We start from the raw sequence: 20,085 nt of genomic DNA on the forward strand, positions 1-20,085 counted from the left end.
CAAACAGAATACTGAATGAGATCATCTAAGTTAGAAGTGTTAGCCCCATCCGCTAAGTAATCCTAATAGTGGTACTGAACGGTACTGAAATTTGTAGAAACGCTACATTTGTCCTCAACGAGAAGACGACGATTGTCATAGTCAGTTAAGGAAAGTCAACGGCATTAGACGTTTCTGGTATATCCATTAACGTACGCAAAGGGGAGGGGGTTGGGGTTCTATTTCCCCCCTCACGCTGAGATTATAGTGCTATTAGCTATAATACCCGGCGCTGCCCGGGTATTCTTCAATGAGGCTTTTTGGATCACGTGATATCCCCCTCCTTTCTGTGAGGAACATGCAAATCATGTCCAGTTAATGTTCATAACCAATATGGCGACTTTCTACGCGACTCATGAAAAAAAGAAACGTAGAAATAGAATTTTTTCTTTTTTATGTGCACTAGGTATTTCGACACCCCCCCCCCTAACTTCACACACAAAAGTTATCCATATTTTTTTCTATTTTATTGAACTGAACACAAAGCATAAAACATACAATCAAAACAACCGTGAAAGACAAGAAAATTCACAAAAAATGACATTACAATGACCCAGACACTGTGACCCCAAGTCCTTCCAGTGGGTCAATATAAATTAGATTCAATAGTTAATTTGGTTATGCAACAGCCTTGTTAATGTACTAATTGGTTAAATATTTTATAAAATCGTATTTGTATGCCTGTTTCTGCTTCCAAAAATGCTTAATTAAAACTGTGGAATTCCTTCGATGTACTTTATGGGCCCATAATTAATTTTAAAACATCCTAAACTATATGAATTTATGCAGTTGAATATTAAAAGACAATACGGAGACATTAATTTTCATGCTTGAGTGGATATAAATAAAAAGTTGAAATCAATGTTATTGCATGGATATCCAACTCAAAAGTAGCTCCGGCTAATTATTTCATATTTAATTTTCTGGGTTTCGTATCTCTAAGCGAACTCAATATTTCAAAAATCGAGAATTCAATACAAATTTTCAAATTATTGATATGGCAGGAAACCACCACTTAATTTCTGCATTTATACAGTTAAATCGGCAATTTTAACACTGATTTCTATGGGCATCATCCTATGCCTGACCTTCAAAGTAATGCTGATGATGATTCCGACATCTATTCAAAAAGCCCCATTACTGGAAGGATTGAAAAAGTGGCAAACCATTATAAAGGCGTAAACTATTGTAAATATACTGGCAGAATTAAAGAAGTGACAAACCATTGTAAAGGCATATACACGTCTGAAACGCATTGCTAGGGAACCACGGTAACCAAAGTAAACGTTCCGAAAGTGATTGTGGAGGCCCTGAAACCATTGTTGCCCGACAGCTTTTTGCCCATTTCCGGCACTTCCCCAGGTCTGACAAACTTTTAAAGTAGCTTATCGTTCAAGTCGGGTCCCAGTTGGTATATATGCAAAATTTGGCGACGATCGATCTAAAATTGTAGATTCGTATAGAGAACACACACAGAGACAGACAATCAATTTTATATATAGACTAGCTGATACCCGGCGACGTTGCCCGCCTCGTAAAGAATGTATGTAAGCATAGCTTATTAATTATTTCTTAATCAAAAAAATTTCTGCATCAAGTAAGAAAAAATTACTTTTATTTTTAAATAGTTTAATTAAAAACTTCAGGCAATCACTTGAGGATACACAATATATTTTGTTTTTCAATCTGGTGCGTAGATGTACAAATTTTTTGGATTACCAACATGCAAACAGTCCGTGTGAAAAACAGGGCTCAAGTAGGTTGATACCTGCCACTGCTAACGACTGGCCTTGCACTTTGTTGATTGTCACGGCAAAAGCTAAACCAATCGGGAATAGTAATCGCTTGAAAGTGAATGGCATTTCTTCAGTGATAATTGGAATACGTGGAATGAAGACGTCTTCTCCTTTGGCACATTCAGTTAGAATCATTGCTTCAATGATGCAATTGTGCAATTTCTTCACGCAGAGTCAGGTGCCATCACAGCGTCTCGGTGTCTCCAAATTTCTTAAAAGCATTATAGGTGCTCCGACTTTGAGGGTCAAGTTGTATGGTGGCACACCCGGAATATCCAAAGAGTTCAGAAATTCTGCGGGATACAGAACTATCTGCGCTGAGTCTGTGACAGTGTCAACCGATTTGTAAGATGTGGAGTCTCCCGGAATAATTTTTAGGACTTTTTCGTTGATCTTGTTCACACTGTCATTTTTCGGTGCCAGAATCGCTCTCTCACAAAGCCACTCATGGTTTCGGTGATTTTGTTGAATGTTTGGGAAGACTTTGTCTGCAAGTTCTTGAACTGAGTTTAACAACTGGCAGAATCCATTTGGGAACGGAATCAGTCCAGTGCTTGTATCTACGGGAATTCTTCCATTGCCAAGTTTGACCAAGTTTGATGTGAAAATTATAGCAGTGCCGAGTAATTTTGCAGTTGAAACTCGCATGTTGGTGGATAATAATATTTTTTTTACTTCGTGCCAGAGTGTTGATGATTTGAGGTAAGCATTGAGTTCATCTGATGGCATTGAACAGTTTTATTCTCAGTTTTGTCGCCGTAGTTGTTGTTCTCTGTTGTTAGTGACGTCATGCGTCCATCTTGTACAGCGAATATTATTCAAACGCCTTTTAAGCATTTTTTAAATTGAAACCATACCTCTACGATGGGCGGATGATGAGATAAAGGCCGCATTACACTCACAGAACACCCTGTATATAGGCAAGGAAAAATGTCTGGCTCTTCCCGGGTTTTCTTCAATTACTGGGAAAATTGGAAAAGTGGCAAACCATTATAAAGGAATAAACTGTTATAATGGCAGCATTAAAGATTTGATAAACCATTGTAAAGGCATATATACACGTCTGAAACGCATTGTTGGGAACCACGGCAACCAAAGTAAACGTTCCGAAAGTGATTGTTGAGGCCCCAAAACCATTATCGCCCGACAGTTTTTCGCCAATTTCGGGCATTTGGCCAGCTCTGACGAACTTTTAAAGTAGCCTACGGTTCAATCCCGGTCCTGTTTGGTATATATGCAAAATCTGGCGACGATCGGTCTAAAACTGTGGATTTGTATAAAGAACACACATACATACATACAGACTTTCACTTTTATATATAAGACTAGCTATAATACCCGGCGTTGCCCGGGATTTCTTCAATGAGGGTTTTTTGGATCACGTGATATCTCTCTTTCTTTGAGGGACATGCAAACCGTGTCTAAGTTCAGCAATATGGCGACTTCATGAAATAAACAAATCTAGATTTAAAGAAACTTAAAAATAAATAAATATATTTTTTTCTTTTTTCAAAGGGTGCTAGGCATTTCGACCCCCCCCCCCCTGAACTTCAAGTTATCCATCTCTGCCTGTTTCTGCTTCAAAAAATACTTAATTAAAGCTGTGGATTTTTTTCGATGTACTTTTTACGGGCCCATAATTAATTTTAAAACATCCTAAACTTTTATGCAGTTGATATTAAAAGACAATACGGAGACATTAATTTTCATGCCTGAGAAGATGTAAATAAAAAGTTGAAATCAATGTTATTGCATGGATATCCAACTCAAAAGTAGGTTTGGCTAATTGTTCATATTTTATTTTTTGGGCTTCGTATATCTCTAAGCGAATTCAATATTTCGAAAATCGAGTATTTAATACAATTTTTAAAATTATTGATGCGACAGAAAAAACCCCCACCAAATTTCCGCATTTCTACATTAAAATCGGCAATTTTAACACTGATTTCTATGAGAATCACCCTTTTCTGACTATGAAAGCGATGCTGATGATGATTAGGACATCATTTAAAAAACCTCATTACTGGGAGTATTGAAAATGTGGCAAACCATTATAAAGGCATAAATATTATACGTATACTGACAGCGTTGAAGAAATTACAAACTATTGTAAAGGCATATACACGTCTTAAACGCATTGCTAGGAAACCACGGCAACCAAAGTAAACGTTCCGAAAGTGATTGTTGAGGCCCAAAAACTATTGTTGCCCTACGGTTTTTTGCCCATTTGGGGCATTTGCCGGCTCTGACGAAATTTTAAAGTAGCCTATCGTTTAAGTCGGGTCCCATTTGGTATATTTGCAAAATTTGGTGACGATCGATTTAAAATTGCAGATTTGTATAGAAAACATACATACACACACACATAGAAAATCACTTTTATATTTATAGATAGATATAACGAGCAAATGATAAAATAATAAAGGTTGAAGAGAGAGAAAAAACTTATGTAAAACGCATCAACTTTTAAGGTGATCCGATGCGTCCAAAAATAAATTTTCGTTTGTTGGACGAGTCCACGAGAATGAGTACTGGACATGATCCTTAGGCGAAAAAAAAAAGGGGGGGTAGTAGTTTGAGAGGGTTTGCAAGACAAGAATGACGTAGGTAAAATAAAATTTCAATCAATTTCGAAAAGATCTAAATCTTTTTTTTTTCAAGTAACATCCGATTGATTCGAAGATGTCTCACCTGAAATAACTCGCTCTGGTGCTTCTGTTGAGTTTTATTCAATTGCTGGCAAGTGGTCCCAGCAGTGGACACAGCGTGCCTCATCTGTGAAGACGTTTTGCTTGTGACGGACGTTGACGATGAGCTCTTCATCACTTTTTCAGACGTGGTGCTACTGCTGCTGAAGCAATTTCCACTTGTGCTCGAGTTGCTGCTTATTTTATTGACGATGGCGGACTTCTTGCTTCCAAAATCTATCGAACTCAGTTCACCATTCGATGAGGTCATCGTCTCTCTGGAATTACTAGAAGCTTCGCTCACCTGTAAATAAATATACACTAATGATAACATTTTAAACCTCAGTTTCTTAAAAGACTTTTTTTTTTGGTTTTGGGTATTTTTCGAACCGAACGATCTTATCAAGAATCAGCTTATTTTATCCACTTCTTTCCACGATATTTATTTTAAAAGAGTAAAAACAAATGGAGCCTGTGTCACTAACGCGGCCGCAATTTTAAACATGAATGCGTCTGCGAAATCTATTTATAGTGTATTGGTATTTGTTTGGTCTCGTGACTATAACTGAATAGTCTTCACATAAATGATCTATCTTCATCTCAAGCGTCTTCCTGAAATTATAGCGTGAAATTGTTTCGTTACGAAAGTGTTCCGCAAGCGGTACCCAAATCGGTATTACCGTTATGCGGCCACTTCAGTATTGAGGGTCGCGGGGACCCAAGGTCTTACCCCGCTGACGCATAATGGTAGTCGGCTCAAGTTGGCTTACCATCTTCATTTACCATTCACGCATAATGCAAAACATGCGGAATAACCTGTCACGTTGTTGCTTCCGAATTCCTCAAAAGGAATGTTCACGAGGTGAATGTACGGTTGAGTAGTAAGTTAGTGCCCAAACCGGAAGACGAATCAACACATTAGGCCCAGATCCCACTGCGTCGCGGCAGACGCATCAGCACTAGAGGGGGAATCAAAAAGATATAGATTTATACTATACGAGCAACAATACGCCGCCTCCGCCGCTGGCAGCGGATGCGACGAGTTTTCTGCAGCGAAAATTTACATTTTGACGTATGGAAGACGGCTAGAAGGGAGGGGGACAGGTACAGATATCAATGTTTTGAAGGGGAAAAAAAGGCGGCAAAAAAAAATCGATGGGCGATGTTCGCCACGAAATTCCTTATCTCGCGGCAAATCGACTCGACGAGCGGCGGAAAACCTTGGTGGGATCTCAGCCTTAGTGTGGCTTCGTTGGGATGGGATTCGTCTGAATAGGAGATGGTCTGGGAAGGTTTGGGGCCGTTCAAGTATTACGTCAGCAAATTTTTAGCCATTTTAACCCCCCCCCCCCCGTCAGTAAACGTCAGCAAAACTCTAACCCTCCCTCCCCCACCTGTCAGAAAAATTTCGTCAGCACTGCCACCCTACCTTTTAATGCATATTGGTAGGATCAGAGATGTACGCGGGAGGAGGTATGGGAAGGACCGTGCCCCCCCAGACGAATATGTTTTTAATTTAAGAAGTATTTTTTTGAAAAAATTAAAATTTTGAAAGAAAATAATTTTATATATGTATAATCATCATCTTACAAATCAATTTCTACTAATTTCAATGCTATTTGAAGGCTAAGAACTCAAATTTCTTCTTAGAAATTCATTGTAACCCACCCTTTAAGACACATATGGCAAACCCTTTGCCAGTGAACCAAATGTGGCCCTGAAGGTTATCTGATGTGGCCTGCCCCCCTAACCTAATTTTATGAAAATGAACTAAGCGGCACATTTACAGATCGCTTAAATGACTCGTGGCACAATTTCTGAACATTTAAGCGGCCTGTGGCGCATTTTCAGTTCACTGAAGTAACTGAGTACAGTTTCAGAACACTTGAGTGGCCCGGACACATTTCTAGAGCACTTGAAGGATCTGCCAAACATTTAGAGATCACTAAAGTGGATCTGTAGGGGACTTATTGTTAGAGAGCATATTAGGTGCCCACAAACTAGCGAAAGGTTTTCTTGTTTTTGGCGCACCGAATAAGATGCTATTAAAAATATTTCCTATCTTTGTAAAGGTTGGTTGATGACGTAAGCATCATCCAAACCCCCCTCCCCCATTGTCATCAAAAGTCAGCAAATCGGAAACACCCTCTCTCCCCCTCCCCCCCCCCCATCGATGTTGACGTAATACTTGAATGACTCCTTTGCGATAGGCTTAGGTGAAGTTTTTTACTCCCAGAACTCGTAGTCGGGAATGGGGATTAGTTAATGATAGTCACAACAGAGGTGGGAATTACCCACCTCTGACTTAGATGGCTTCTCGATTGACACTAAATCACAGGAAAATTTAAAATGTGTGCTAATTAATGACAGGAGCTAGGGTAATAATAAAGAATTTTGTAAAAACTATGACAGCTGTGGATGGCATGGATCTTATAGACAATACAGAATCTTGGGCAAAATATGGGGATGAATCTTTCTTACACATCTCAGGATACGATACTTTTTCAAGAAATAGATCTGATAGGAAAGAAGGTGGAGTGCTGATATACGTGAAATCATGTTTGTGATATTGAAACTATATGGGCTGAGCTTCGAAACAAAGAACGTCATAAACTTATAGTTGGGGTTTGTTACAATCCACGCAATAGGGATCCAAACTACATCGCCAAACTCCATGATGAAATTTCCTACACGTGTAAGCGTAAGAGGGTTGTAATACTAGGGATTTCAATTGCTCGGGTTTCGATTGGGAGAACCTTTCAGCTGGAGATCAATATGAAAGGGACTTTAAGTTGGTGCACGATAATTTTTTGCATCTGCATGTATCAGAAGCCACTGGGGGGTAATGCTATTTTGGATTTGTTTCTTACTAGTTGTATCTAGTAGATCTTGTTGAACATGTACCGATGGGAGACGAGTTTTCTTCCAGTGATCATCGTGTCGTCAGTTTTCACTGTAACTCTTCTTCGGGTAAGGTTGATAACAAGACTGGTTCCTTGTTTTTGGAGAACTTTGACGTTTTGAGAGGAAGTGTAGCGGAAGTTTTCAAATACTGGTTGGAATCAGTCGGGGTGGTATGGGAAGAATTTAGTATGAAGCTGTCCTTTGTTTTGCACGACGTCATACCCTTTGTTCGAAAAAAGCGAGTTTGTACATCGCACCCTTTATGGTTCACGGATAGTGTGCGTAACCTTTATCTTAAAAAGAAAAAATCATTCAGGGAGTATAAAAGTGGACGAGGTGACATATCATTGTTTACTGATAAAAGAAGAGCGCTGAAGAAACCGATAAAGGATAGTAAAAAAGCAGTTGAATCTAGGTTGGCAGATAACATTGGTTCTGACCCAAAATCATTTTTTAGATACGCCAAGAATGTATGTAAGGGGGACAGATGCCCCCCCCCCCGTCGATAGGAGGGTCTAGGTTAGAGAGCAATTTAGGCATGTGTAATGCTTTCAATGACTTTTTCGCGTCGGTTTTTAATGGAGATAATGATATTCGATATACGGGTGTTGCATGGAGTAATAAAACCCTCAATGATATTCAAATAGAAGACGTGGAGGTCCTAAATCTTCTAAAACATCTAATCTTCTATCCCAGGGTCCTCGGGGAATGTGCTAATGAATTGTTGGTGCCGGTCGTACAGTTATACAGGAGTAGTGTTGCTGAGGGTATCGTCCCAAGGTATTGGAAACTTGCTAATTTGTTCCGATATTTAAGAAGGGTAGTAAAACAGCTGCGTCCAGTGAGTTTGACGAGCTCCCTCTCGAAAATTTTGGAAATTATTATCAAAAAGCAAGTTGAAGTGGCGAGACGAGAATAATGTATTGTCGGATAATCATCATGGGTTCAGGAAGGGGAAGTCATGTGTAACTAACCTTCATTGCTTCTATGATCACGCGACGAAGGCTTTGGGTAAGGGCAAAAATTTAGATGTTGTTTACCTTGATTTCCAGAATGCATTCGATCGGGTCCAACATGGTAAACTCTTGAAGCGTTTCACGAGATTGCGGGCAACTTGCTGAATTGGATAGAATCGTGGTTGAGAGATAGATCACAACAAGTTATGGTGAACGGTTGGACAGGCGTCACAAGTGGAGTTCCTGAAGGAAATGTCCTTGGCCCCATACTTTTTCCACTTTTTATCGGTAAACTCGATCAGGGTATCGATGGGATTGTTAGCAAATTCGCAGATGACGTGAAGCTAATGGGGGTAGTTGGAAATCAAAGCGATAGCGAGTTGCTCCAGACCCACTTGAACCGGTTTGGAACATGGGCAAATGAATGGAGCGTGAAGTTTAGCGTTGACAAGTGCATGGTCACTCATTTTGGTTCGAACAACACGTTTTTTTTACGAGTTGAATGGTGTCACTATCCCGGATGCAACTAGGGTGATCGATTTAGGAATTCTCATTAACGAGCGGCTTAGGTTTTGTGAACATTGTTCAGCGGTGGTCGAAAAATCGAATATGCTCGGTTTCATCCTTAAAAAGGTTTCTTCGCATTCTCCTAAAGTTATTCTTCCACTTTTCCGAGGCTTAGTCCGTTCTGGACTGGAGTATGCTATAAGGTTTTGGAGACCATACCTATAGAGGACCATAGACTTGATTGAAGGGGTGTAGAGAAAAGCTAGGCATGTCCTTGTTGGCACACGGGGCTTGAGTTACGAAGAGAGACTCCCTTCAGATGTCCTTTCAGATAAATGATGTCCTTGAGAAGAATTAAATTAGTTTTTTCTTGTTATGTATAGGTAGTACATGGCATGTAAATATCAACATAGGGATATTGCTTTCGCATTATATGATAATGAGAAACCGGGACCAAAAGAATATGTATATAAAAACGAATGTGTGTGTTTGTCCTTTATGCATTACTACACCATTCATCCGATCGTCATGAACCTTTGGGAAGTTGTTGAGTACAATCCCACGAAGGTTTCTGGCATAGTTTTTTTTTTCCTTTCCTTAATTTTCTTGAATTTCCTTTCTTCTGAGATCGCAACAACGCGCGACGGGTAGGCTAGTGGTAAGTAAGCCTAAGCAGGTGGAATTCCTCTCAATGGGTTGTGTTTGATTACTAGAGCCCGGATGTTGAAAATAGACAAAAAACGCATTTAAGGCATTTTTGAAGTTTTCCTATAAAAATGCCTTTTAGGATTTTTTTTTCTGCCATAAATGCCTGTTTTACCATAGGTTTAAGTTTATTGGTGCATTTCAGAGCCCATAATATGCAAAGCTTGGACATTTGAGCATTGAAAACAAAAGAAATGTTTTTTTTTAAATTTTTTTTCCAACTCTTGGTATTAACCCTCTAACTGCTCAATTTATGGACCGAAATTGCTTCAAAAATTGCGTAATTTTTTTTCACTCAAAAAGTGAAGTTTGAGCGGTAATACCACGTGCCTTCAAATGCCGCAATTTAGTGGACAACTAACGACATCTGTTGGCCAAAACGTAAATGAAACGTCTAATACTGTATATGATTTTTTTCAGTGGTCAAACGGGGAAAAAACGGGATGCGCTTCTCAATAAAGGAAGAAAAACACATGCCCGCGGAAATTGCGGGATGAGCAGCCAGAGGGTTTTAATGTTAATCCGAACGTACTCTGAAACATCACACCCCCCCCCCCAGTTTCAGCTCCATTTACACGTGACGGAGGAACTCATAGTGAGGCAACCACGAGGTACTGAATTGGCATAATAGCGACTAAAGACGAAAACAATTGTATTGTTTGTTCCATGCCGCACATATTCGAGAAGCGAGACAAATAATAGAAAGAGGCTGCTCAACGAGGTGAGGGAATCGAACAAACATGTTTGTCGCCTCGATCTGCTGATTTTTGCTATCTGCTGATTGGTCCGTCCTTTTTTTTCCTTCCCTCGTCTGCGTAGGGGTCATGATCATCACACCATTACATTTCGTAACCCCCTCCGGCCATTTTCTATATCCTCTTTCACTACGCGCGCACGTCTCTTCCTCCACCCCTATGCATTTTTTCTTCCTAGTCGCCACTCCCGTACCGCTTAACCTATTCACTCCACTATAACTGCAGCCAAAGTGATCACAGACATAGGGAACTTGGTGTTGCATGAGTTAACTTCACTTTGACCGGTGATCAATCCGTGGATCATTATATTTTAGGCCACGTTTTTCGTAGCTCGTAAAAAAAATGCATTTTCTTGAAATTTTGTTGGTTATTTGGGCTATAATTCTGTGATTTCCTTGCGTCTAAAGGATTGAACTGAGTGTCTGTCAATAGAAATCGGGTATGTGAGAGTAAAATTTTGAGAAATCGTCATTTTTCTCGTCTAGGTGGCGGAAATATTTTTCGCTGTGGTCGTAGGTGACGGATTACCATTGCAGAGTAGTTGTTGCTGGGTATTTAGTGACGTAGACAGTAACTTAAACAGTAAAGAAGGAAAAAGGGATTCGACGTTCAGCCACGTTACGGGAAGAGCGCTCGATTGTTCGCTGCGATAAAAACCGGTTATCCTTTGTTGAAAGTTTAGGGACCGATGCAGGGCACCGGTGAGTAGGCGCCTATCTGTAGGACCGGTTGTTGAGCTCCATTATTAAATATAATAACAATCAAAAGGTTTTAAATAATACATGTTTAATTTGTTACGGACACAGAAAAATGAAAGACATCACATGACAATAGTTGCTTGCCGACTGCGAAGAAAAACATTCAATTTTTTTATCGCAACTTGCGTTGCTAGGTAACAAATATTCGCACCAGAAAATTGCGAAGTGCGACGTCATTATTTTTCCGCAATCGGTAAAAGTTCAAGTAGAGGTCGCTACACACTCCCCCCCCCCCCTAGTGTCAACGAAATGTCGTGGTCGAGTATCTGTCGGGGAAGTGGACATGGCGACCGGAACGAGTCACAGTTGCTGGTACTGTACTTGGACGGACGGGTGACGTCGAAGGCACTTGGGTATGCTGGTCACTTAAGAAAGCTGGGATCAACCGATCGATGGAGATTCTCCTGGATGTCCCGTTGAAGTCGATGTCGAAGAATTTATCTCGTCGATCTTTGACCAGAAATGGGCATTGATACGTTGGTTGCAAGGCAGAGTGTGGTGCATCGTTACGCAGGAAGACATGAGATGCGGATTGTAGACATGTAGGAACATATGTTGGCGTAGATCCGTGAGTTGTTGTAGGTATGGGTTTCATTGAACGCATTCGTTTTTGAAGTTGATGGACGAAATCGGATTGTTTGATGTCTGGTATTGCGGAGAAGTACTCGCCAGGCAGTTGCAATGGTGATCCGTAGAGGATTTCGGCGGAGGAGCATCCTAAATCTTCTTTCACTGCGGATCTCAGGCCTAGTAGTGCTAATGGAAGAGCGTTGTAAGGTTCAGGAGAAAAGAGGTTGGAAAAAGGCCGAGGAGAAACAGGAGTCGCGAGAGAGGGAAACGAGAACGATTAGAGACATTCGAAAAGGAGGGAGTGTAAAAGTTTTTGTACCGAAGAGACAGGACGGTTTCGTGGAGGTGTTGGATAATAAATTAAATAAAGTGTTGTTTTCTTCCTTTTGGGAGTCTAGAATCCAGTTATTTCGCCCTGGAATCGTAGTGGAGGTACAGCCGAGGACCTACGACCGATAAGAAGAAGAGGGGAACTTTACTGGCGCAGTCGGTAGGATGAGGTCGTAGCTTCAACGACTCAAGATTGCGAGCTGAATTCGAAGAAGAGTGTCCTAGCGACGGTGGAACCACCCTGTTCGTGTAGAAGGATAGTAGCAGCGTCAAGCACCCACGCTGTTTTTTTTTTTCGTGAAGTCAACCCGACAACCGGTGCTGAGAGGGGCAATCCTGCCCAGGCAAAAAGGAGCAAGTGTTGTACGGCGGTATCGAGACGATAAATAAAGATGGCGTATTTGGCAAAGGGGAACAAGGAGGATCTGGAGACCATGGTCGCCAACTTGGGGTTAGAAGTCCGACCGGAGTTCAACTTAATGCAACTAGTGAGTACCATACAGGAAAGTGAACTGTACAACGAAGCGACGTGCAGAGAGATGCTGAAAACGATCATAGGCAATAGGAAAGAAAGAGAAGAGATGGAGGAGAGGCGTAGAGAGAAAGAGATGGAGATGGAGGAGAGGCGTAGAGAGAAAGAGTTGGAGGAGCGGCGTAGAGAAAAGGAGATGGAACATGAACTCGAAAGACTGAGGATCGAGACAGGAGTCAGAAGAGAGGAGAATAATCAAGCTGGGCGCGGCAGAACCCCCAGCCGGGATTTCCAGAACATGATGCAAAAATTCAGAATGGAAGAAGACATAAGTCTGTACCTGGTGCTGTTCGAGCGGCAAGCTCGTCGCGCGGCCCTGGCACGGGAAGATTGGTTAGCTGAGCTCTTGGGACTTCTTCCCTACGAGATGAACCAGTTAATTGCCCGCGAGCCGGAAGAGCAAGTACAGGACTATAATCAAGTTAAGGAATTGTTATTGCGGAGATTCAAACTCACCCCAGAGAAGTTCCGACAGATGTTTTCTTCGTGCCACAAGAACCAAGAGGGCACCTGGAGAGACTTCTACCATGAACTGTGTACCTATTTTGATGGATGGACGACGGCTTTGGAGGTCACGACGTTTGAGCAACTAAGAGATTTAATCATCAGCGATCAAATGAAAAAACGCGTCCCAGCTGATTTTCAGGAACACTATCTGGACGAATGGAGTGATATGGTGTCTCCAAGTGACCTATCGGAGAAACTAGATAGATTCGATGATGTGAAGAGGACTCTGAAGACACCCTTCCCAAGTGACAGAACGAGAACCCCAAGACCGGTTCATCAAAATCCAGGATGGAAAGCCAGCGAGAACCAGAGACTTCAGGGTGAGTCCTTCCCACCTAAAGCGACGATGGGTTCGAATACCAGAGAGAGAGCCGCAGTCACTTGTTATGCGTGTGGAGCAGAAGGCCATATAGCAAGGTTTTGTCCTGCAAGAGTCCAGCAGGAGCCCTTGAGTCGGGCCCAGGCGAACTCTGTCCAGACAGAAGAGGGGGACATGATTGAAGAAACCACAGTCCTAACAGCACATATCACTGTGCCGGCAGCTGGTGTCGGTGCGGACATTGACACACCGCAGACCGTGAGTTTGAAATATGGTCAGAAGACAATAAGAGGCGTGGTCGATTCTGGAACCCAGATCTCAGTCGTTAGACCGGATTTGGTTGAGATCGACGACAGTGAAGGCGAGGGGAGAATAAGGATCAAGTCCGCATTTGGCGAAAGTGAGATAGCCCCTCTGAAAATATGTATGATGAAGATCAGCGACGGCAAACACGGGTACGTGCCGATTTCTTGCGCAGTGTCGAGTCGCTTGATAAATAAAATGTTAATATGTCCGACGGCGTACGACGCACTCTTGGGAAATGTACTAGTTCCAAGTCCGATCAATGAGCCAAGCCGTAGGTACGGTGTGTGTACTTCATCTGCCGATGGCAAACAGAAGGCCAACGACGGCAATAACAACGATTTTTGCATACCTAACGAAGAACTTGAAGAGAGGATCACATCCCAAGTCGAGAGCTACTTCACCGACTTCAACATGATGAAGAACAACTTTCTGCTGAAACAAATCCAGAGAAACAAGGAGGGCTACATCAGCCTGAGGTTGGTCTCATCTTTCAGGAAGGTCAAGACCCTGACCAAGGATTGGAGGGTCGTCCGGTACTGTCTCAGGAACTCGAACAAATTCCAAGTCAACGGAGGAGGCACTAAAGTGCGCCGGATTGTGCCCGTACCGACTTTCGAGACCAGATGCGCAAAAATGATCCTGGTCTGCAACATGCCGTTCGAGGAAATGACACCCGAGTCAGTGTCGCAGTTTATATCAGAACACGGAGAAGTCGTCGACGTGGTAGTCGTCAATCGAGGATCTAGGCTACCGGATGTCTGTACGAGGCGCTGTCTCTGCGTCAACGGGAATATGGTGAAGAAGACGTTCGCCCTTATCAAGTGCAAGACCAATCGGGTCGCGTCCGCATCCGAGGGCAAGGCCTCGCAGCTCAAGAAGATGAACTCGAAACGATACGACGATGATCATGCTGTCAAAGGGAGGAGATCCGCACCGAACCGGTTCCCGACTAGGCAGGAAACGTCCAAGCAATCGAACTAGCGATTGTTTTCGTGTCCATTTGCCAAAGGAATCAACAGAGCTACGAACCAGCAGTCGAAGACCGAGAAAACCAGAAGCCAACCGGCTAAATCTTCAATCGCCAACAACGGCGTGCCCAGGAATCAGGACAGGGAAAGGCCATCCTTCTCTTATGCCGGTGGTAACCACCACCCCATGAACTCTTGGATGAACAACCGTTATTTGCCATTCAAGGATGGTATGGCCGCCAAAGTAGTTGTTGCTGAACAATACAACGCTCGCCTACCGGATAGCGTCATGCGTTGGCCTGGCGGACCCGGAAGGGGGATATGCAAGGTAATGCCGATGCCCTGTCACGGTAGCCGTGAGAAACCGAGTTACGCTCTTGAAGCATCATCATCATTTAAAAATGATGGATGTGCTTTTCGATGATGGGACGTGTAAGGTTCAGGAGAAAAGAGGTTGGCAAAAGGCCGAGGAGAAACAGGAGTCGCGAGAGAGGGAAACGAGAACGATTAGAGACATTCGAAAAGGAGGGAGTGTAAAAGTTTTTGTACCGAAGAGACAGGACGGTTTCGTGGAGGTGTTGGATAATAAATTAAATAAAGTGTTGTTTTCTTCCTTTTGGGAGTCTAGAATCCAGTTATTTCGCCCTGGAATCGTAGTGGAGGTACAGCCGAGGACCTACGACCGATAAGAAGAAGAGGGGAACTTTACTAGCGTCAACCCAAGCTGCATGGGATTGGATTCGGCATCTTAGGGCAGCTTTCAGAGATCGGTATTGTCTCTCGATGAGTCCATTCGCCTGAGGATGATATGCGTTCGTCTTGTGATGTTGGAATCCGAGGTATCTGCTTAAGGTTTGGAAAAGATGACTCTCAAACTGTCTTCCTTGGTCTGTGGTAATCTTCTGTGGTATGCCAAATCTGGCAAACCAGGTCGCAATTAGGGCTTTGACGACTGTTTCGGCAGTTTGGTCTGGCATAGGTGCGGCTTCGATCCATCTGGAATATCTGTCTATTATCGTTAGGAGGTACCGTGAGCCTTGGCATAATGGCAATGGGCCAACTATGTCGAGATTGATGTGTTGAAATCTATTGTTTGGTACTTTGAATTCGGCCAGAGCGGAACGAGTGTGTCGGTGAACTTTAGAACGTTGGCATCCAATGCATGCTCTAGTCCACGCCTGACAATCTTTTTTGATGTTGCGCCAGATGAAGCGTTGAAAACCAACTTGGTAGTAGCTTTGATACCTGAATGAGAAAGCGTATGGAGTGATTCAAAAGCTTGTCTTCTGTGTGATTCTGGAATATAAGGACGAATGTGTCCCGTAGAAATGTCACAAAACAAGTGCTTCGTTATATTACTGTCCGGCAAACGCAGTTTGACGATTTTCAATGATGAGCTTTGTTGGAGTTCACGTAATTCATCGTCACATTGAGAGTCGGCAATCGCATCGTAGTCGATTGGTGATGGAGAAGCAATAGTTGCGATGCGTGACAAAGTGTCAGCAACTACATTGTTTGGTCCGGGAATATACCTGATATCAGTAGTAAATTCTGCGATATAATTTAATTGCCGTAGTTGTCGAGGCGAAGCTTTGTTCGGGTCTTGTTTGAAGGCATACATCAATGGACGATGGTCACTATAAATGGTAAAATGACGTCCTTCTAGCTGGCATTTGAAATGTTTAACTGCGCTATAAATAGCTAGAAGTTCTCTGTCATACGCACTGTATTTTACTTGAGAGTATGCGAGAGAAAAAACTGAGGGGTTGGATCACACCGTCATGCTCTTGCTGTAACACTGCACCGATGGCATTGTCCGATGCATCTGCTACGAGAGAAATGTGCGCGTTTGGCTTTGGATGAACGAGCAAAGTGGCGTTGCATAGCGCATCCTTGACATCGGCGAAGGCTTGTGAAGCTTGTTGAGTCCAATTGAGTGGTTTCCGGCTTTTTTTCGCATGACCTGCTAACATAGCGGTGAGTGGTCGCTGCAGGTCCGCACACTTGGGTATGAACCGGTGGTAAAAATTCAACATGCCCAGAAATCGGCGCAAGGAAGTGGCGGAAGTGGGTTGCATAAAGTTCTTGATGACATCTACTTTGGCGGATAACGGTTTGAGTCCATTCTTGCTAATTTCATATCCCAAGAATTTGATGGTCGGGACGCCAAATATGCATTTTGGCACATTTATGCACAGTCCGTATTCGTCAAGTCGACTGAATACTTCACGTAAGTGTTGGAGATGAGTTTGCTCGTCTGGAGAAGCTACCAGGATATCATCTAAATAACAGAATACGAATTCCAATCCTTGTAGGATCGTATTCATGAATCTCTGGAAAGTCTGCGCTGCATTGCGTAATCCAAAGGTCATATACGGAAATTCGAAGAGTCCAAACGGTGTAGTAATTGCTGTTTTTGGAATATCCGACTCGTGCACTGGAATTTGTTGATACGCTCTAATCAGGTCGATTGAGGAATATATTGTCGTTCCGTGGAGAATGTGCGAGCAATCTGTGAGGAAAGGAATCGGGTAACGATCAGGAACTGTGATTTTGTTTAGTGCTCTATAGTCTCCACACGGTCTCCAGTCGCCAGATTTCTTTGGCACTAGATGGAGTGGACTAGACCAACTGCTCTTCGAAGGCTGACAAAGTCCTTGTTGCATCATGAACTCGAACTCTTTTCGCGCAACTTTGAACTTTTCCGTGGAAAGCTGTCGAGGTCGGGCAAAAACTGGTGGACCTGTAGTCTCAATGAAGTGCTTGATATTGTGCTCTTTAATTTTCTTATTTTGGATCTGTGGACGGAGAATATCAGGAAACTCTTTGACTATATCCCGATATGGCGATGATAATAGATCGATACCGTTCAAGCAAAAAGATGGAGCTGCGATATTTCTTGCAATGGAACAAGTGGCAGATAGCAAGGTCGTTCCATCGATGAGGCGATGATGTTTGCTATCGACTAACAGGTTGAAATGCGATAGAAAATCTACATCAATAATTGGTTGGGTTACGTCGGCTATGATGAATGGCCAAGCAAATGTCCTTCGGAGGTTCAAATTCAATGTTAGAAGTTTGGTACCGTAAGTTGAGATAGAGGAACCATTGGCGGCTGTAAGAATCAACTTCTCGGGTTTCTTGTGGGTATTGACGACAGTTCGCGGGACGACTGACACATCAGCGCCCGTGTCGATCAAAAAAGTCCAGTTGGAAGGATCGGCCAGTATGACTCTGTCGACGAATTGGCAGCCGTGGCCTTGGCCGGTGGACGACTGCCTTATTAGTTTCCTGGCGAGGTTTTGAAGGAGCAGGGCTGTTGACATTTCTTAGCCTGAGCTCCGAAACTGGTGTGATAGAAGCAGAAGCCATTTTCAGCTAGTTTGTATTGGGCTCGGCTGTGGGATCGCGAGCGAGAATACCGTTCTCGATGACGATGGTCGAATCGAGGTCTAGGCTGTCGCTGTGAAGTGTGAATAGCGGCCTTCAGCTCACTCAACTCTTTGGTCAGACCTGCGACTTGTTGCTCCAGTGATTGGCTGATTGCGTTCTCAGGTTGACCGGATGCTGAACAGATATTTGGAATGGCCAACTCAGCGATTTTATCTGCCATCGAAGCGAGTTGTGGAAGCCCTTCGCTCGAAGCAGCTAGTATAGCTTGGACGTTAGCGGGGAGTCGCGCTAACCACAACGATTTCAGCAAGTCATCACTGAAGTTATGTCCGGCAAGCTCACGCATTCGGGCAAGAAGATGCGATGGTTTTTGATCTCCTAGTTCTAAACCTTGCAGTAGCGTACGGAATTTCGATGATTCGCTCTCCGCGTAAACCTGAATCAATCGTGTCTTCAGCGCGTCGTGTTTATTCTGCTGGGGAGGTTCTAGAACTAAATCTTGGACTGTCGATAAAATATCGGCATCGATACCAGCGATAGTATGGTTGAACTTCGTAGCATCGGCAGTTATCGCTGCGATCGAGAATTGTGCTTCTAGTTGGATAAACCACAAGTTTGGATTGTTTCTCCAAAATGGAGGCGGCTTTATAGCGACGCGATCGACATTCGGCGGGATTGTCCATTTGGAACGGAGGAAACGATTACTCGCTCACCTTGAGAAGCTTGCTGTTCGAAATCATGGCGCTGTTCGAAATCACGTCCGGCGTCGCCAGTTTAGGCACCCAGTTTAGGGACCGATGCAGGACACCGGTGAGTAGGCGCCTATCTGTAGGACCGGTTGTTGAGCTCATTATTAAATATAATAACAATCAAAAGGTTTTAAATAATACATGTTTAATTTGTTACGGACACATAAAAATGAAAGACATCACATGACAATGGTTGCTTGCCGACTGCGAAGAAAAACATTCGATTTTTTATCGCAACTTGCGTTGCTAGGTAACAAATATTCGCACCAGAAAATTGCGAAGTGCGACGTCATTATTTTTCAGCAATCGGTAAAAGTTCAAGTAGAGGTCGCTACAAAAGAAATTTTTTTTTGTCTGAATCGTATTTATTCAAATTTGTTTTTTTTTTGTCTCTGTCTCGCTCCCCCCTTTCGTTTGCCCTCAACTAGGAATTTATTTTATGATAGATAGGAAATGTGGTGAAATATCAAGAAATAAAGTACAAACATGGAAGTGGATGACCCACGTGTTTTCCAAACCAATCATTCAAATATAGATATTTTAAAAAAAACTGAATTTCTAGGATTTTCTACGTTTCATATCATGTTGGTTCCGATTGATACCAAGTTTCCGAAGTCGAAACCGAAAGTCTTCAGCCAGGCATTATCCGAAAGCGTTCGATCATCGAAAGATCTACAGGCTGTGAAATACACAGCAAAGAGCGACCCAATAAACAACGAACATTAATACAGCATGTGACCTTCTAGACTTGAAATCAATCATGGGTATTGCAGTTAATCCAAAATTCATGTTGGAGGAATTGTCATCAAGATTTCTCTAGCGTGACGTCGAAGTTGATGAAGATCGAGGAAATGTTGCTGACGAAATTGAGGAAAAAAACGATATGGTGGTTCTGTCAATACGTCGTTTCAAGTATAAAAAGGTAAGCCAACAACCACAATACTCATTAAATCGTTGGGCCACTACCTCCCAGAAAAAATAATTTTATGGCTTGAACGCCACAACATAAAACTACACTGCTGGCCACCCAAATTGCAACACCAAGAAAGACAAGAGATATCGCAACAATATTTATTTTGTAGATAACATGTTGACCAAGCATCAAATGATTAAATTTATAGACTTCTGTGAAGTGCGGTTCCTGCCAAAATCAGTAGCCAGAGTAGCCGCCATTGTTGGAGATCACCGCTGCCACACGCCTCGGCATTGATTCAAAGAGACTTTGGATGTGTTCTTGGGGTACAGCAGACCAAGCAGCTTCCACGCGTTGCCAAAGTTGATCTGGTGTGGCAGCTGGGGATGTA

The 20,085-nt window shown here is 42.7% G+C and overlaps 1 protein-coding gene across 4 annotated transcripts in view; it reads right to left on the minus strand.

Annotated features, from left to right (window-relative positions):
• Positions 1-20,085, minus strand: part of Sarm (sterile alpha and armadillo motif) — a 288,909-nt gene that overhangs the window by 173,606 nt on the left and 95,218 nt on the right. For all 4 annotated transcript variants that reach the window (XM_089244293.1, XM_089244294.1, XM_089244295.1 and 1 more), the window contains exon 2: positions 4,527-4,826. In XM_089244293.1, coding sequence (XP_089100419.1) covers positions 4,527-4,793 — 267 coding nt within the window. In that variant the 5' untranslated portion in view covers positions 4,794-4,826. The remainder of the gene's footprint in view (positions 1-4,526; positions 4,827-20,085) is intronic.

The sequence above is a fragment of the Pholcus phalangioides genome, unplaced genomic scaffold (assembly GCF_987345545.1).
Source record: "Pholcus phalangioides strain wild (caught in Gottingen) unplaced genomic scaffold, Ppha-v1.0 ptg000015l_1, whole genome shotgun sequence".
Taxonomy (NCBI): domain Eukaryota; kingdom Metazoa; phylum Arthropoda; class Arachnida; order Araneae; family Pholcidae; genus Pholcus; species Pholcus phalangioides.